The 20,249-nt window shown below is 42.5% G+C and overlaps 1 protein-coding gene across 1 annotated transcript in view; it reads left to right on the top strand.

Moving 5' to 3' along the window:
* Positions 1-20,035, top strand: part of LOC146978924 (hippocalcin-like protein 4) — a 28,131-nt gene extending 8,096 nt beyond the window's left edge. Inside the window, exons 2-4 of the mRNA XM_085791995.1 lie at positions 17,578-17,753; positions 19,174-19,389; positions 19,498-20,035. Of these exons, the coding sequence (XP_085648121.1) occupies positions 17,592-17,753; positions 19,174-19,389; positions 19,498-19,695 (576 nt within the window). The 5' untranslated portion in view covers positions 17,578-17,591 and the 3' untranslated portion in view covers positions 19,696-20,035. The remainder of the gene's footprint in view (positions 1-17,577; positions 17,754-19,173; positions 19,390-19,497) is intronic.
* Positions 20,036-20,249: the final 214 nt, after the last annotated feature.

The raw sequence follows: 20,249 nt of genomic DNA, 5'->3' as shown, positions 1-20,249 counted from the left end.
ATAAAGTGCAGTGAAAAAGTAAGGGTTAGGGAATAAGTGGTTGTTGTTGTTTTTGAAAAAGGAAAAAGTCCTTGTTTCTCATTGTATGTACTTCTGCCTGTCAAATGAATAAAAACATTAATAAAAAAAAGACCCACAATTATATAAAGTAGACTTAGACTTTGTTTGTATTCTTCTTATTATAGACCCATTAGTTATGAAACAAGGCTACCACATGCTTGACCATCAGGACATAAATGTCTTGTGGTTTTCATATAATGGTTGTGAATGGGGCTCACTTTTCTTTGTCCAAAAAGACACACCAAAAACCATCCAAATACCTCCATAGTGCTCGTCTGTAATGTCCCTCTTGTATTGAAGCCCCGACATGAGAAATTGTTCCGAAAAAAATTAAATAAGTCTATATTTTAAGCTTGTTTGTAGTGGAAGCTCCCAGTGTCTCAGTTCACTGCGCTTCCTGTGTCTTTGCACTGAGCGGCAGAACAATTTCTCATGTTGGGGCTTCAATACAAGAGGGACATTACAGACAAGGGTATATGGATGTTTTTTGGTGTGTCTTTTTGGACGAAGAAAAGTGAGCACCGTTCACAACCATCATATGGACAAATACTGCTGCGCGGACCCCCCCGTAACTCAGAGAAGGCATGGAGGACTCTGAAAATTCTCCCAGCCCTTAGTCGACATGAGGTTGAGTAGATAATGAGTGAAATTTGAATTTTGGGTGAACTATCCCTTTAAGGCAAAAATGTAGCATAGTTACTGTAAGACACAATCCTGCATAGTTCCTCCTTAATGTGAGAAATTTTGTCACAATCTGAATTTCGTGCTGAGGAATTTACCGGGAATTACCCAGAAATTCTCCCGACAGTGTGAGCAGAAGTAGACAGCAATTCAGTCCAGTTTTGTCCATGTCAGTGCCAAAACAAATAGAGATGCTGCCAACTGTCAACCTCAAAGTTGTAGACACTCATTACACAGACTTTGTGATGAGATGTAAAATAAATGAGAAATGACACACTGTTTTGTATACACCTGTATATTCAGTGTTGTACCTTACTAACAAACTCTCATTCAACTACAATGCCCTTTCCATGTGCCATCATTTCCATTTACACAGACATGCTACACAGATGGCACCACCTGAATAAGAGGTGTTATTTTATCTTAAATAAAAACAAAGCAACACATAACAGTGTTGGTTGTGTGTCGGTGAACTGCCGCCCTCCACCGGGTCTTTGTTTCAGAACACATTAAATGTTCATGTTAACAAAGGACAGTGATGAGAGGATACCTTTCAGTACAGGAGCAAGTGCTGCAGGCATTTGTCTCATGCTCCGTTTCCCCTGTTCTCTTACACTACTGTCAACACACTACACAATAAACACACTACTGTGTGTGTGTGTGTGTGTGTGTGTGTGTTTACGGGAAATGGGCATATTTGTTCCGGAGACTGTTTTTATCTGATGCTGAAACACCTGAGCCTAACAACCAAACAGCTCTCCACCAGGGCTTATGTAATGTAGGGAAGTGTGTTTTTGTGTGGCGTGTTTGTGTTTGTGTTTGTGTATTTGTGTGTGTGCATGCTTCTGTCTGATTTAGTAGGTGCTGCCAGAATAGTACTAGCCACATTTAAAAGGCTGTGCTGGTTTGATACATATAGATATAGAAACAATAGAATTAGTGCAGCACTCAGACATGAGTCAGTCAGACTTCCGTGTGCATGTAACAATTATGGCATTAAACAAAAGCGTGAGGTGAATACATGGTGTTTTGGAGATAACAAAGGTTAGCAGGGAGTCTGACTCATAAAGGCACACGCACGCAGCCGTTTTGTCCCCCGTGTTTCTCCCCAGGCTCGATATGCTGCCTGGTCTTAAATTAGAGTTTGAACTGCACTGAGGTGAGCCGCGTTTCTATAGTGATGCATCCTTCCTGCTCCAGTCACCACAGGGATGTATGTAGATGATAAAATCATTTATTACACGGCTCTATTGAATGCTGCTCTCTGATTGGTCCAGCGCTGCGTTCTGCGGTCTGTTATTTCTGTATAACGGACCGTCGTCATGTATAACAGACCGTTGCTAGGGACGCCGCTCTGATCAGCGCAGCACAGAAAAGAGAAACTATGCAGGATATTTACCTTGTGTTTCATTTTTACCGTCATTAAACAGCGTCGGACTAACAGTGATGTTAGAGATAAACGACTTGTAACTTGTTACAAGGAGAGTGGAGGCTCCTTCCACATCGCTGCTGGAAACTAAACCTGCGATCAGAGCCTCTGACCCGGTGTCACAGCTCTCCTCTCGTCTCGGTGGCACCGCGGCTCCGCGACACAAACGCACCCCGTAAACAGTAAAGTTAATCTCTTGTTTATGACAGATACGACTACACACAATACACACATCTTAACACGTGTATGGTAATCCATCGATCCACTGAGATCGGAGGAGGCTCGGCAAAACAGCGGAAGTGACCGGTCTTGCAGATTCGCTAAATGCAATTTTAAATCGATGAAAGTCATATTTTGATCAACATTATGTTTCAAATTAATTATTTCACTCGTAAACCGTGTAATAAGCGGGATAATGTACAGTTGGTCGGTTGTTATGGAGAAATAGATTCAAGATTCAAGATTCAAGATTCTTTATTTGTCACATGCAAAGTCAAAGTGTACACTTACAACAAGCAGTGAAATGAAGTCCTGACTACACCCCCCAGACTGTGCTGTCCCACATATAAAAACACATAAACCCACATAAACCCCTTCATGTTGAATGAAACATGTTCCATACAACCTGTCGGGGTTTATTTCTCCATAACAACCTCCGAACTATACATTATCCCTTACATATACATCACACCGTTGGAAGGTAACACTTCAGCTCCATAATATTTGTTTTTAAGTCCCAAAGTACTATCATTATATTATTGACTTTATATTCTGGAGAATCTTATGGGTCTTGTGACATTTTAAAATTATATTTTGGTCTAAAAAATCTATTCTAACTTCTATAGCAACCACAAAATTCGATCTACTCCTGCTTCTTATCCCATTACTGCTACTAATGGCTGGAGCATATGGTTGAAATCAATCTATTCTATACTACATTATGGAAAATATGAGTGCACAATGAGGGAAAAAGCTTTACTAGTGATATCAGGATGTATTGTAATGTTGTGCATTTTCTGAAAATTCAATGATTCATTGTCATTATATAAAAAGTAGATAGGGAGTGGGAGTCTACCTGATAATGCTGATGCAAACAAAACTGTAAATTCACAATGGCCTTAAAGGAGCATACTGTGCTGTAGCTCTTTGTGTTTTGGGGGTGACTGGGTCATATGAGCTAAAATCAGGTTATAGCTGTCTATGTGTAGATTACAGGTACAGCAGATTTTCAAGTCACTGATCATAAAAGATCAATTCTGATTCATTTCTATTTCAAACTTCATGATTCTTCAAGACCAGTGCAACACTGTCTTCAGTTCAATGCAAGACTGTGATATATAGGCCTATCTATACAGTGTTATTGTTGCACTTGAGAGCAAACACAGCTTTATTGCTCCAGACGGGACTCAAAATTGGCAAATACTGTGGAAGTGAAATGACGGAGGCTGCAGATTGTAAAAACATCTTTTTAAACAGCTAAATCTTTAGCTGCTGTTACTGTCACATGTTATAGAATTTAAAGATATGTGATTGGATGTTGGAAATTCACTCTTTATGAAAGAACCACATCTTTTTATAAAAGGGCAGAATATTACCTAAAGTGCAATATCAGGTGATAAAGGTAAAATGTATCAAAAGTACGTGTTGTGGTGCTACAGAAACACCCACAATCCTCAACAAATCCATCAAAAACCACAGAATGACATCATCAAATGTTAAATTACAAAATGTTCAAAACAAGACTCATTCCAATGGCAGCCCTGTCTCGGCCAATGAAAATCTGTAAACAAACAAACAAAAAATGTAGCCTATATGTACAATGATGAATAGGACTGCAGGTTTCTAACAGGCTATTGACCACTCATCAGATTATATCAAGTCAACCACAGAGCATCATGTGGGATGAAGAGCACACTGCCCGGTTTTTAGATTTTCAATTAAGCCCGTTTGTCAAACCCATGTATCAGCAAGTCGATTGGTCAGGTCCAGTTGGCAGAGGGACTGTTATGATTGGCCCTGACCCTAATCCTCTGCCGGATGGCTGTTTGGCAGTGAGCCGGGCAACTGTTGTCAAGACGACGTATTGTTCTATTTAGCTTTTGATGGTCCGGCAGGCTGCCACAAAGACCATTCACAGTGTGGTTTATCAGCCACATGTCAATACGCAGGCTGTCCACTTCTCATCACATTTCTCCATCTTCCTATATTTCTATTTCTTTTGTTCTGGTACACACACACACACACACACACACACTTCAGAGTGTTGTTCGCGTCGAGGGCTGGTATTGGACTGGTCTCCTATTGATTGTTCCCCTATTGCTGTGACAGTCCATTGTACATTTCCACTCTCACAAAGGTTATTGCCACTGCATACACACAACACACACACATCCACACACAGGAAATTACTACTGTATGGGAGGCCCAGATTCCTATTTTTGCTCTCTTTCCAACTCAATTACAGCTTTTGCCAGCTAATCATTTTCAGTCACGGGGACACCAACACATTTCCCCCTCTGGGCTACGTTCAGCTGCAGCCTGAGTGCCTGAGTCTCATCATGATGCTGGTGTAAGCCCGCTGCTTTCTAACCTTGTTTTCTTCCCCTTGTGACCTTGTGCCGTGACTGACCAGACAGAATAAATGTTTTTAAGGTCGATAAGTGGTAAAGCATAATTGTAGTGTGAATAACTGTTTGAATAACTGTTTGCAATTCTTTAACAAGTTTTAATCACATTAGTCATGTGACTTGTACTCGTGTTTACCTTCTACTGAAATGACTGTTGATGCTGTGATGTTTGATCCTTGGGGGATTTTGACCAAAGAATGTCACAGACATGTCTTTAAGACACCTGGGAACTATTTTAATCTGTGGAAAGGGGGCATGATATGTCTCCTTTAAAGTAAACCATATTAGTATGGGTAAAACGATAACTCCTGAATGAGCGCATTAAGGAAAACATGAACCAAATTAATCCCTACCTAATGTCCTACTGTTATCATCTTTTATCCTTTTAACATCACAAAAGTATTCATTCCTATATCAAAAATAGGGCTGCAGCTAATGCATGTTTTTTTTTTTTTTTTACCACTGATTATTTTGGATGTTTCAATGATGCCATTGATGTTTTTATTGATCAAATATCAGAAAAAAGTGAAAACCACTATCGCAAATTACATTTTCCTGAAGGCCAAGATGATGTCATCAGAGATGCATCAGTACACAGGTTTCATGGTAAACTGTGGTCTGAAAATGAATGGTTGTCACACCATGTGCAGTGCATTTGCTTATTACTGGAACAAAAAAAGGCCAGCAAACAAATACCTGTAAGATTTAGAAAAGAAAAAATGGCAGAGAAAAGCTTACTGTATATCACCATCTGCATCCCTAAATAGGACATTACAATCAGCTGTGTGGTAGTACTTCAGTACAGTTCAGTAACCTCTGAATTACAAACAGACACACATTGATCCCAGTTTGCCCCCAGAGAGCAACACACACACACACACACACACACACACATGCTCCTGACTCCAGGGGGGCTGACAGTGAGTGAGTTTGAGTTAAATGTACAGACAGGATCAGTCTGGCTGTGTTATCGCAAACTGATATTGAAGTGGAATTTTGTCGTATTTCTGCAAAGCAAGTGATCGAGAAAATAACAGACAAAAATATTTCATAACAGACGTTTCACAGAGCGACACGTCGTTCTGAGAGATAGAAATCTTTGAACATGGAAAAGACTGTTGATAGTGACAACAGTGGCCTTTAGACAGATTGTATCAGCCTTTGGCTCCAAAAAAAAAAAAGTGGGGGCGAGCAGGTGAAGGACTGATAGTACACAAGGCTGCAGGCAGCCAGGTGGAGGTGTTGAAGGCTCCCCTCCAGAAAGCAGAGCAACATGTTGCCTGTCAGGAAGAGAAGGTCACCGAGCGCTCTACCAGGCAGGAGACCCAAACCAAACAGATCAAGGCTGTGAAAACACGCCGAGGGTTTTATCACAGAGGTCCAGAGGAAGCTGGCTGAGCAGTTAAAGCCACATGAAGACAACGATGAGGTGGAAACACAAGTCACATGCTGAAAAGGTGAGAGAGGATCAGGAGTTGATCCGTGGGCTTTCTCCGTCAGGATTTGCTGGGGCCTGGAGGCAGAAGTAGGATGACTGACCGTACGTGACCTTTACTTGGTCACCAGGCTCACAGCTGAGGAAGAGGTCAGGCAGGCCCTCCAGACAGAAAATGGCCAGCTTAAGGAAGAGCTGAAGGAGCAGGGGGAGAGGTCCCACACAGTTCTACAGGGATGAGAACTCCAGTCTGGAAAACAGTCTGCCAGTTCCTTGGTTTGAGGAATAACAGCAAGAACCCATATAACATCGTTGTCAGATGCTTCTTCCATCTTTAACCAGAAGTCTGAGATTATAACATGATTTAAAGGAGACATAGTATGCCCCCTTTCCACAAATTGAAATAGTTCCCAGGTGTCTTTAAGACATGTCTGTGACATTATTTGGTCAAAATCCCCCAAGGATCAAACATCTCAGCTCTTTTCATCCTCTCTAAACAGCCCTGTTCAGAACGGCTGCTTTCAGTGTCTGTCCCTTTAAATGCAAATGAACCACTACTTGCCCCGCCCCTTCTACTGGTCCCAGGTAGGGGTGGTGTTATGCAACCTCGAAACCTAGTTACATCACTGGAAGACAACTGAGGGAACAGCTCGTAAAACTACATGGATTTCAATCTAGGGAGCCTGAACATTACAGTGTTAAAGTGTTTTGTGTTTCTTTGTCTATTCTCACATTTTGGGGACAAGACAAATATCCAGATATATGTTAAAGAGCCTTCAAAAAGTGATATTTCCATAATATGTCCGCTTTAAAACAACGATATTCCGACTCAACATTATGGATCAATGGGCTGATACTGATACCAATTAGTCATTAAGGAATCTTATAACCGATATTTAGAACTGATATTCATTTGCAATAAAAATATGGTATCAAAATTTAGAAGAACACACCTGGGATGAGACTGAATGCAGTTTACTGTTTGTTTCTTATTTGTACACTGTGAAAATCTGTGATAAAAAGACCTTCAGTTTTCCTAGAATAACACCAACTCCAACACAAATCTTGGTTCAGTGGGCGGGACATTGTTACACAGCCAAGAGTTGTAACTTCAGGCAGAGAAAAGGCTGCATCAGAGGCAAAGAAAGGAGTGCGTTTTAAAATACATTTATTTTATCAGTTATCTGTGAAAAAAATGGCTGATACAAATTATCGAAAAATGTTGAATATCGGCCAATATTATCGGCCATGCTGATAATTGTTCTGTCCCTACTCAACAGCATTGACCAATGTCATCAACATGCAGAAGTAGCAGCTAAACAAACCAAACTGGCCACAGCAAAATTACCTGTTACATCACCCAGAGTTTATGCAAGAATTTGACAAATCAATCAATCAAAATATGACATTAACTTTACATTATGGCTGTGAGCAATAACGCAACTATATCTATATAGTAGGTCAATATAATATCATTAGTGTTTCAACATACAGAGGAGGCATCCAGAAGGTCCAGACTTTGATCTGTCATTGTTCTTTACTCAGTGATTTTACTGCAGTTTTATGTTCTGCTGGCAGAACTGCAGAACACATGTGGTTCATTCTTGTTTTAAGTTGACACCTGAAGTGGGACACAGCGGGGCGGCGGTTTGGTTCGATGCCCGATTCCTCCAGCCCTCAAGTTTTGTATCATCGGTGTGTGTGTATGGCAGCAGAGTGCTACTTTACATGCTGCATTTGCAATGTGTGTGTGAATGGGTGAATGTGACTAGCAGTGTTAAGTGCATGAAGTGGTTGTTAAAGAGGAACTATGCAAGTCTGGTCGCTTTTCCTCTGTTTTGCTAACCCTCGTCCTGGCCATGTGCATTTGTTTACAACAAAGCTGGAGAAAAATCAATCCATGGAGCGGTGGAAAACATTATATACGATGTTACAACGTGTATATTTGTGTAGTCTTAGCTGTCATAAACAAGAGAGATTATGGGTTACGGAGTGCATTCGTGTCGTGGTGCTGCAGAGACAAGCTAAAACACCTGGGTGGTGGCCAGGTAATACACTGATGCTGCAAGGTTGGTTTTCAGCCATGATGCAAGGTGGAAGGCAGAGAGCCTCCATTCTCACTCGTAACAAGTCACAAGTCATGTAGTTAAATCATAATTACTCCGGAGCTTTTTAATAAAAGTAAAAATGTAGCATAGCCACGGGAGAAATCCTGCTTAGTTCCTCTTTAAGACAAGGAAAGTCCTTTTCCATTTATGGCTAACTGCCACCGATTCAGCTTCACCCACTAGACATCAGTCATCATCAGTCTTGACTAAAACGGAAGACTCTGTCACACAAACCTGCCGCCTGTATAGTAACCAGCTTATCCAGCTGGATCACCGCACACACACATGCAGTGGCACAAAACACAAACACACATACAGAGCCTCCCACACATTCACAACCCAGATTAGACCTTGTGTTTACTATCAGTCTGACAGTTGGAATGAACATGCATTAAGGCCCCTTCAGACTCAATAAGATACATGTCTCTCTGTATTGAACGCCTGTTGAGACAATTTTCTACAATTTTCTCTGCTTATCTTCCTGTGCCCCCCCTCATCCCACCATCTTTCTCTGTCTCTCCATCTTCATCACTTCTTCAATGCCCTCCTCTCTCTCTGTTTGTCCTCTCCCACAGAGGTGTGAATCCAGATTGAGTCATCCTCTCCCGCTCATGTTTTTTTTTCTACACACGGCCTATTTATCTTCCCATGCTGAGTCTTTCCCCCCTCCTTTATAATTTCCATGTCACCGTTTGACTGTCTGCAATGTATAAGAATGTCAGAGACAGGTCTGTCTGTGATGGGGCTAATACATGGTGTTAGTCCCCCGGTTGAAGCCGGCGTGTTTGTGTGTGTGATTGTGTACTGTGCCGCGCGTTGACGTGAAGGGATTGTCAAAGACGTCATTGAGCACAGCAACAGCATGTTGCCAGGCCAATTGATCCCTTTGGCGGGATGTGCAGAGCAGGCGTTGAGTGCTGTATATTTGAGGGAAATTGCAGTATAGGGAATAAAGCTATTCATGTTATCTCCAGAGGGAATGACTTTGAATGCACTGTCATTAGAGAGCATGGGTGTCCGCTGTCACGTTGTTTAGAGCTTTTGATGCCAATACTAAAATCAATTTTAGTTTAGTTCTTGCAGTTCATGCTGATATCCACCATATAAAAGATATAAGGAATTCAGACACTTGATCCAACACCACATTAGTGTTCTTTCTCTTCTTTAACATCAATGTTTTTGACTGAGATTCATGTAAAAACAGCTTGATAACCATTGCTTCACATTATTATTCAGACACTTTGCACAGTCCGATGCACATAGTTACTGTATATTTTCCCCGATCAGCCAGTCCAGAGTTACATAACACAGAGTGGCTGCGTGGCACAGTCTTGTTCACAATCAAAATTGAACAAATACTGTAAGTTAAAGCTGCATCAATTGATTATCTGCCCACGTGGGGCAAGTGGAACAATCTATAAATTTACAACACTATATCACCATGAAAAAAAAAGTTGTTATGACAAACATGTTAGCAGTGTCACCTATTAAGCGGCGTTCACACCGGACGCGATAGACGCGAATACAATCGCGCCAGACGCTTCATTCGCACCGCTTGGTCATTTCAGAATAAACGTGTTACGTAATCACCACAACTAATTAACTCATTGAGTGCCATTGACGTATATATATGTCAAATGCAGTTTTCTGCGGCTGGTAAATGGGGACGCTGTTGAGCACACTGGCCCTCATTTATCAAACTTGCGTACACCAAAAAAATGGGTGTACACCAAATTCACCGCAAGGATCGGCATTTATCAATCTGAGCGTGAGCGTACGGTACGCACAAATCTCACGCCAGCTCTGACCAGGTATACGCACATTTGGAACCAGCGTAGAACATGCAGGAACGAGTGCTGCTGTGTCAAAATGATTATTAAACCATAGTCTAATAACGCAGCGATGTGGATCACATGTTGTTGTTGTTTATATTGATAAAAAGATAAAAAGTAGCCCAAAAAAAAGAAAGAAACGCTACAACCAAGTCCGTGTTGAAAATTTAACTCAACTTTTATTTTGAGCAACTGAGATGAATTAAAAACCACGACGTGACAGATGTTCGTTAATCAGCTGTGTAAACAGAAACAGTCAATGACAGACAGACCTGTTATTGTAGATCACACACACAAACTTCCAACATCTCCTGCACCAGAGCATGACCGGACGGCTCCTCAGTCTCTCTCTGCTGGACACCGGAACCCCCGGGGGGGGGGCTCCGCTACCTGTCCAGGTCCAGCTGATCTCCGCGGCGGAGTGTTTTTTTTTTTTCCCGTCACCGGGACCTGTCAGCGGGACATCGGGCCGGTGTTTCACATCCCTCCATCAGCCGAACCATGCCAGCGGTGCTGATGGTCATAAAGTCGCGTTCGCAGCAGTAATATGCCTATGATTTCTCCTCAATCACTTGTGTTTAGTAAACTGCAGGAGCATTTCATGAGATCGCTGGGTTTCCTGACGTGGTCGGTGACACGTGCGTCTGCAGCCTCCATCCATCGGGATGACGCTTATCAATCACAAAATCTATCAATCTATCAATGTGCAGATATTTAATGTTGCCGCCCTCTCCCTGTTCAACGCGGTAACGTCAGTAAAGTCCGTCTTCTTGGCCGTCTTCCGTGTCTCCATGTCGTAAAAGGGGCAGGGCGACGCCTCTAAAGCAGGAATATATCGGGGCGTGACATTTAAATTACGCTCGTTTTCAGCCGCCGGATTTATCACCACCACGCCGGTTCTACGCCGAAATCAGCAGCGTACACACTTTTAGTAAATCACACGTGACACTTGGCGTACACTGATATTTACACCAGAATCTACACCAGATCCTGCGCAAGTTTGATAAATGAGGTCCAATGTGAGTAATTTTGGGGCTTCTGGGATGTGTAGAACGAAGAAGACTGTAGATCAGAGCAAGAAGTGAAGAGGAAGGAGAAGACGAGTGCGATCGGTACAGAGATAACAAAGTTGGGAAAAGTTTCTATTTCTAGAGGAAAAACGACGGGCAGAGCCTGGAACAAGTGTAACGTGGAGCTGGAGGAAAGCTTAGCCACGGATGCTATTAGCATAGCTCCAGCATGAAGTGATGGGAGGAGGCAGGAAAGGTAAACTCATCTAGATGATCAGCACCAAAATGCCGAAGCGAAAGCGGATCGCGGAGTCAGTTTCACCAGTTGCTGTAAACCGACATTGTGACGACGAACCGAGAGATCAGCGCGGCCGCGTCCAGCACAGAGGCTGAAGACGCCACGACGTCTCCCTCCCTACTGCAGAGACGAGGGGAAGCAGCAGGAGGGGAGGGGGGAGGAGAGGGTTAGGAGAGGTGAGGGGGCAGCAACTGCAGGAGGAGTAGGAGAGCAGGCATCACTCTGCAGAGTAAGACTCCTACTTGTTGTATTTTATTATTTTTTTTTTTTGTACAATGAAAAAACATGTGAAATGAAATTTTCAGATGTCTTACATGTTTTTGAAACCAAAATTAAAACGGATAAATCACTGTTTTTCTTGAGAGACTCTCTTCCACAAAAATGCATTTTTCTCAGCTTTCTAGAAAAAAAGTGTTCTTTTTGGTGCAACCAGGCTCTATTCAACTTAAGATAAATTAAGAATGGAACAAGGTACAAACAAATGGTTTTTTCTCTAGTTAAATAGAGAGTCTCCTCTTTCCTTTGAGCTATTTTGTGTTTTCAGAGTCATAATACAAAATATTCTCTTGGTCTTAAAATATTACTCAAAATGCCCCGAAACGCTGGCACATGGCACTGACCATTTTATAAAAGGTCTGGCACTCAAAGAATTAACAACAAAATAAAATGCATTAAAAATAGTGGTGGTAAATGACTGAAATATTGGAATACCAAAATAAAGAATTGAATTATCCTTTTATAAAGTTAAGTATTTTACACTCTTCCCCTGCACAAGGACACATGCTGACTTTTTTTTTTGCTTTAAAAAAATACTTACATGGGCAGAGATCGTAACCCCCCCCCAACCCAAAGTAATCCAAAATTAGGCCCTTGCCTTTGACATTGCGCATTAGAATTTCACCCACTCTTAATACGAAATAAAAACAATATATGAATTTCTATTTATGTTGTATCTTAAATAAACCCGTAGTACAGCTGTGTCTATAAGTGGCATTTTTTCTGTTTATGTATTTAATGAACACAGACATTTCTTTGTGACTATTATCAGGAAACATCCATCAGTGAGCGCAGTGTAAGAACCTTTTAAATCACTGCTAAAGCTGCTGTGTCTGCACAGGTTCAGAGGTCTGCTGTTGGACTAGGTACATCAAGAGTCTTATACATCCACCATTAACACAAGCACATCTTCAAAGCAGTACAAATACACACTTCCCCTACACAGTCACACAGATAGGCATCACCTTTTCTAAGGCAGCCAAAAAGAGAAAATGGGAGAACAACCAGTTAATCTGTATTCCTCACTGGATCTCATTGGCTCCACAGAGATGTGATTTATTTGCTAATCCAAGAAAAAGAAACAGCCGGGGTCAACTCCAGATAACCTCCACCAACTGAATATCTACTCCCCCACATCACGGTTTCTGCCTGAGTGAGATGAGCTGGCAGAGACCTGAGCGCCTCGCTGGAAGACAGCATCCAACCTGTGGAGCCCGTGGGTCGCCTGTCTTGCCGCTGTGAGCGGTGTTTATTTTGATTCTTTCAGATGGGATAAGTTTCTGATGTGTTCGCTGGCCTGGCTCGTCACGGCCCCTCGCTATCCTCCACAGGAAACTCTATTATCTGCTACATTTGGTTCTGCTTCAGTCCTCAGTCAGAAATAAGAAACAATGCTATCCACCACTTTCCGGAGAATATTGACGCTGGGTGTCACCATGACACTCCATTCCACCGTTACTGTATTGTTGATAGCATAGACTGGTTGATAGACATTTGCCGTGATGACTTTATTTATAATCATCACGTAATTTTAATGAGAACACTACAGACAAGGTTTATACGTCACATTTTCACATCACTATCACCGTTGTGACTACTCTGACGTTTATGAAGTCTATAAAATGAATTTTTGAACAAACATTTCAGATTAGCTGGGCTATAACCATTAGCTGTTAGTCGTTAGCAGTGTCAATAAACAATAACTCAATAAACGGCCCATGAAAAAAATATTTTTTCCAGTGGATATCCTAGTTCCAACATGACTGAGCTAACTGGAGTAGTTTCATGTCGTGTCCGACAGCTAACAACTACAATAACCATGACTAATTACAAAAATGTGCACACAAAAATAATAAAGTTTGTTCAATAATTCGTTTTATAGACTTAACAAACATCAGATTTAGTCAAAACGGTTTTGGCAGCCCGGAGCCCCCACGTTTGGTACCCACACCGGTGGCTAATGCTACCAGTTAGCCGCTTGCTAGAATGCTACTAAAACCGACTTCCGTTGTTGTGTGACGCAATGGATCATGGGAAAATAAAGTGGTGGATAGCTCTGTGCAGTGTGTGTGTGTGTGTAAACGGGTACAAGCCTAAATAAACCCACTGCCTGTGGCCTCAGGTTGGTGTTCCTCTGGTGGTGTTTTCTCTGATGCAGTCAGTGATTTACTGAGCTACCTGGACGCTGTCAATCATTTCGAGAGTTAAACTTTCATTTCACACGTCTGCAGCTTGAGGGAGGTCGTTGTGGATCCGGCTCTTGTGTTAACTCGAGGTGTCTCACAAAACTGACCTTCTCTGACAGAGGGGGAAATAGCACTACAGGTGTCTGTGCCACAACATCAGCCTCCTCCTCTGCACAGCCGCCCTCAGCATCTGTCTCCATCCATCCTCCAGCAGTGAAGCTGTGTATGTGTGTGTGTGTTGCTGTACTTGTGTCTTGATTACATTAGTTAAGCTTTTAAACTGATGTAGAAAAATCGTGAGATGCAACATTGGAAGAGGAGTACGGTGGCCCAGATGGATCAATGCAATGCAAAAAACAGTTGTTTTTATGTTTGTGTCGTGGCTTCATTTGCATTTATCTGTTCTTTTTTTGGCATTTCTATTTGTGACTTGTCTTGACCCGTCTGGGCCACCGTAGAGTCGCCTTCTTAAAATTCTCCTCAAGAGTCTGTTTTCATTGGTGTCACTGCACAATTTAAATACAAACTACTCTTCGGAAACAGACGACTTAAAGAGGAACTACGTATTTTACCTTAATTAAACAGCTTTGGAGTAATTGTGATGGTTAAATAAATGACCTGTAACTTGTTAGAGGAAGAATGGAGGCTCTCTGCCTTCCACCTAGTGTCTCTTGGTTGAAAACCAACCTTGTAAGATCAGAGCCTCCGACCCGGTGTCCCAGCTCTCGTCTCTGCAGCACCGTGACACAAATGTGCCCTGTAGCGGTAATATCCTGGTTATGATGGCTAAGACTATAAATATACACACATATATGATGTTATCCCCCGCTCCATGGATTGATTTCTGGCTGGCTTTGTTGAAAACAAATGCACATGGCTGGGAGGAGGGTTAGCAAAACAGCGGAAAAGCGACTGGACTTATACATGTAGTTTCCCTTTAACATGCTTGGTTTTATTATGAAGCTGCTAAAAGTTGAAGCTACTTTCCATCAGCTACAGAGAAAACAGGACTTCCATGAACGGATGAACACCCCTTAGAAAAGACAAACATTCATTCTTTTGTGGTTCAGCTTGATTATGTCACATGTGACCTTTTCAAATCAAGTTAATGAGAGAATGACCTCTCTCCTATTGATATCCTTTATTGTTCTTCCTCTGAGCCCTTTACTCTCTTACATTGCCTCGCACTTCGCAAATATCGCAAATCCAAAATATTTGTGCAGTTTGCAGTGACTTGGGGTGTTGTCGCCTCTTTCTCTATGACTCACTCGCCATAAAAACCACAACAGGATGATATTTCAGCCAGCAAGCCGACCCCACGCTCTTCCTCGCAATTTAGAGGAGGATTTGTGGTCGCTTGGCTGGGCTGTGTCCTGGTGTCAAAGTGCGAGCACTGTCAGACGGGGCTATGAGTCAGCCATGGCGTCATGAAGGCGCTGCAGTGGTCCTCAGCTGTGTGGATAGGTGTGTGGTTTCGGAGCCAGGGTAATAGGCCAGATTTTATGGACAAAATACCGGCGATGCTTCCAGGGGCTTTAGTCACAGGAGGTGATTATGGAGGTGGATTAATATGAGTCATATTCACAATGGAAAGACCTTTTCTAGCAGCATCAATCATATACACAAATGACTCCACTTAGGCCAATACAGATTTACTTGCCTTTTAAATAATGATCAATTTCCTATACACACACACACACACACACACACACACACACACACACACATATATGTACTATGCACATGTGCAACCTGTCTCGGTAATAACAAGATAGAATTTGGAAATTATTTTAAAGCTAATTTGTGTTGCAGGGGACATATTATGCCGCCTTTCCACAAATTAAAATAGTTCCCAGGTGTCTTAGGGCGCTTTCACACCTGACCATTTCCGAAACAGGGAGCGTTTTACGTCATAGATCGGTTTGTTTGGTCAGATGTGAACACACCAATCGCGCTCGATGCGGAACAAAACAAGCGAGCCGAGATCGCTTGGGAGAGGCGGTCTCGGCTCGTTTCCATCCCAGCCCTGGAGCGGTTCGTTTGTAGTGATAACGTAATCGGCACAGGTATCGGAACAAATTGACTGGTTACTTGGCAACTGAAGGAGGTGGACCATCGGCAACCGCTCCAAAAACATAATGGAGCATCAGCAGCGTGTCGTCTTGGCCTTTTAATAATGTACACAAAACAGGAAAGCCACACAAACTCAAGCCATGAGTCCACCAGCCTTTCCAAGCTGACCCAGAGCCGGTCACGGCGCATTGTCGTTGAGGAAGCATCCGCCGCGGGCGATCAGCACCGGGCAGAGCTGCGCAAACAACCCCTACTAACTATACAGTATGCTACGCTGCCCGTTTACTAGAAAAAAAGTCAAACTAGGGTGTGGTAGAGGACAATTCATCTGACATAACTATGACACCTGAAACTGAAAACACAGCTTGACCAACACACTCTGTCTCTCTCTCACGGGCAGTGACACGCTCTGTCATTCATTCACATTTCAGCACTGAGACAGCGGACAGCGCGCTTGGTCACATATAGGCTAATAATAATAATAATAATAATGTAGCCTATTAGACTACATTTGTAGCTATAGCACATTATAGGCACACTTCAAGGTCTCGCCTCATACAGTCTATGCGCCCCAGTCATAAACCAGTCAGGTTTTTTTTAATCGAACTTCAACGTAATAGGCTACTCGTCTGCCCAAATATTAATAAGAAATTGAACCCCCTCATTACTGCAAGTCAGCCCGTGGTTCATTGTTGCCATTGTTGCTGATCAGCTGATGGGTTGTTGTTATGGGCCGTTGCTATGGCACTGTTCCACAGTGCAAAGCGCTGTACCACTTTAGAATCATGCAGTGTGAACACAAACGGCCCAGAAAAAAGAATGCAACAGTTGTATCGGTTTAGTTGATGAATCGGAACAACTGCAGGTGTGAAAGCACCCTTAAAGACATGTCTGTGACATGCTTTGGTCAAAATACGCCAATGATCAAACATCACAGCTCTTTTCATCCTCTCTAAACAGCCCTGTTCAGAACGGCTGCTTTCAGTGTCTGTCCCTTTAAATGCAAATGAACCACTGCTTGCCCCGCCCCTTCTACCGGTCCCAGGTAGGGGTGGGGTTATGCAAATTCGGATCCTAGTTACATCACTGGAAGACAACTGAGGGAACAGCTCATAAAACCATGTGGATTTCAACCTAGGGAGCCTGAAAATTACAGATTTTTATGTCAATTCTCACATTTTGGGGGCCAGAAGGCAAGAAAAACACCCAAATATATTAAAGTGATATTTCCATTATGTCCCCTTTAAATGAATGCAGGGATAAATCACTCGCTAATATGGATATCATGTGTTATTTTGTCACACAATGCCACTCAGAGATAAAGCAGCTCTCCTCTGCAGGTGCATCCATGCAGGTAATTCCTTGTTTGTAATCATCCTCAGAGACCTGTGCTGCTGCCGCTGCTGCTGCCACTGCCGCTGCCGCCACATCACAGGGGCATTGCCGCTGTTGCTGTTGTTTGTCTAGCACCTCTTCACCTGTGCTCACCCTCTCTTTCTTTCTCTCTCTCTCCGCCCCCTCCCCCCTTCCTTCCTCCCCCTCTCCCTCCCTCCCACCCACAGCGAGGTGAAGCATCATGGGGAAACACAACAGCAAGCTGGCTCCGGAGGTGCTGGATGACCTGACCAAGAACACCGAATTCAATGAGGCGGAGCTCAAGCAGTGGTACAAAGGCTTCCTCAAAGACTGCCCATCTGGCATTCTGAACCTGGAGGAGTTTCAGCAGCTCTATGTTAAGGTGATTATAGAATAATAGAAAGTTCCTGTACAGCCGGGTTTCATTAAGTTTTTAATAGCCCGCGGCACAAATTGTGTTTTTTCCATAGTTATATAAGAATATAGGAACCTTTTAAACCTTTCAAATGACTCATACCATTGTTAGGCTGCTGCATAGAAAGTTTATGTTACTGTTGCCACTGTGACTAATCATCCTGTGTTTGGGGCACACAGAGAGAGAGTCTGTACTGTAATACTGCCACTGACTCTGTCGGCGTCTCAGAATATTCTGGAGCCTCTGTGATGCGTCAAAGAGAGGCTGGCTGATTTTTTTATGGACGCACAAAGAGTTAAAGATATTTTTAAATCGGTTTTGCATAACCTCTCAGGCTCATTGACTGTCATTCAATTCTAAAGTGACTCAGAAAACAACAGTATGTGTGGTAATCTGCACAGGACAATAACAACAAGAACTTTATATAGCGAATCTAAAACATGAAAGATAGCATCGAAATAGAAATAATTTCTTGGTAATTTTATTAATCATTTCTGACAATCTGTCTGTTTGTTGTGCTATTGTCTCTTTTTAGACTGTACATCTGTATATTTTCTGCAATTGTAATTAACATCGGAGTTCTATGTTTCTGTTGTTTTGCTGTTGACTGTACATATACAGTATGGAAAAGCCCAACAGGGAACAGGAGCCATAAACTCACACGCTGCACATTAGGTTCACACTCTGTTGTGAAACTATGTTAAACTGCGTTGTCCCCAATCACTACCATCAGTCAACCTCGTGATAAAAAAATATGCTTTATAGAGGGATTCAAAAGAAGATACAGACTTAGAGACAGTTTTTTCAAGGCTGGCAGCTACATAAAATTGCAGTAGTTTTTTTCATTGTAAAATAAACATACTTCTTCCTGTATATGAAGAGTCACTGTGTAAACAACTTGACCTTGACTGGGACTGGGAAAGAAAACAAGGAACCCTGCATCCTGTCCATCATCACATGTATCCGTTTGAATTCTAATATGAATAGTAATCGAATTTACAAGTTGAATTCTAATCACAGCAAATAATTATTTTAGTTAATAAGATGCTTTTATTCAAATGAAATGAAAGAATAATGATATGCTCAGTGGTCAGTACACAATCATTGTGGTTACACATGCAAATCAAATGAAAACCAAGCAGGTCAATGTCCATGCAGATACATTAGCTGATATATTATATGAATATATTACTTATTGAACGAGAGAAATGCAATATTAAAAATGTCAGGTTTTTTTAAATTGCTCCCTTCAAGTGCGGTTTGAGAAAAATCTCATTACTTCAAATATTGAGATTAATACATTACATATTAACCAAGACCAAGTACTGCATAAATTGACTGACTCATGATTTATATCGCCTTGTCATTGTCTTATTTCACCCCTCAGTTCTTCCCATACGGTGATGCCTCCAAGTTCGCCCAGCATGCGTTCCGGACATTTGACAAGAACGGTGACGGGACCATCGACTTCAGGGAGTTCATTTGTGCCCTGTCCATCACCTCCCGGGGCAGCTTCGAGCAGAAACTCAACTGGGCCTTCAACATGTACGATCTGGACGGGGACGGAAAGATCACACGCATGGAGATGCTGGAGATCATAGAGGTGTGTTTGTTTTCAGGAGCGTTTGATGTGGCAGGATGTCCACTCTGGTAATTGTAAGACAATATCCAACATTTTATTTTTATTTTTTCCCCCTTTGCTCCTCTGCAGGCCATCTACAAGATGGTGGGCACAGTGATCATGATGCGTATGAACGAGGACGGCCTGACCCCTCAGCAGCGCGTGGACAAAATCTTCTCCAAGATGGACAAGGACCACAACGATGAGATCACCCTGGAAGAGTTCAAAGAGGCGGCCAAGTCTGACCCCTCCATCGTCCTACTGCTGCAGTGTGACATGCAGAAGTAGAGAGGGATGGCTAGAGATACGGAGGGAGGGAGGGAGGGAGGGGAGGGAGAGGGATCAGTTGAGTTGAAACTAGAGAAGGATATGAGGATATAACTATATGAGAACAGAGAGGCAGGAGGGGAGGGGGGGGTTGAGGGAGGAGGAGGAGGAGAGCGGTAGGGAGGCTTTTTCCTTCAGGTAGTGATGACTAGAAATGAGCCATGTTTGGAACACAATGGACACCTGATTGATGCCATTCTTTTCTTCCAGCGTTGCGGCACTTCTGCTTCAGTCTTTATAAATTCACTCTGATGATCAGTGAGAAGCAGAACTCCAGCCAGCTCATTTTGGCATACATCACAAAAAAAAAATCTAGTGGGGATTTTAACAGAGGAAATACTGTAAGAGTGTCACTCACACTTTCACACCGTCAGACTCTCTGCCTCGCATGTGAGACTACAATGCTGCAGGGTGAAGCTGAGCGTAAATGTCAGCTGTCTTGCAGCTTCTACTTGCAACTACCCAACTTTTTTATTTGTAAATTTGCACAATTTGCTTAACCTTCCACTGGCTTA

This window comes from Trachurus japonicus, chromosome 11 (genome assembly GCF_045865225.1).
Source record: "Trachurus japonicus isolate A0001 chromosome 11, Traja_1.0".
NCBI lineage: Eukaryota > Metazoa > Chordata > Actinopteri > Carangiformes > Carangidae > Trachurus > Trachurus japonicus.
Note: the sequence above shows the minus strand (reverse complement) of the source record. Positions and strands in the feature narration are given on the sequence as shown.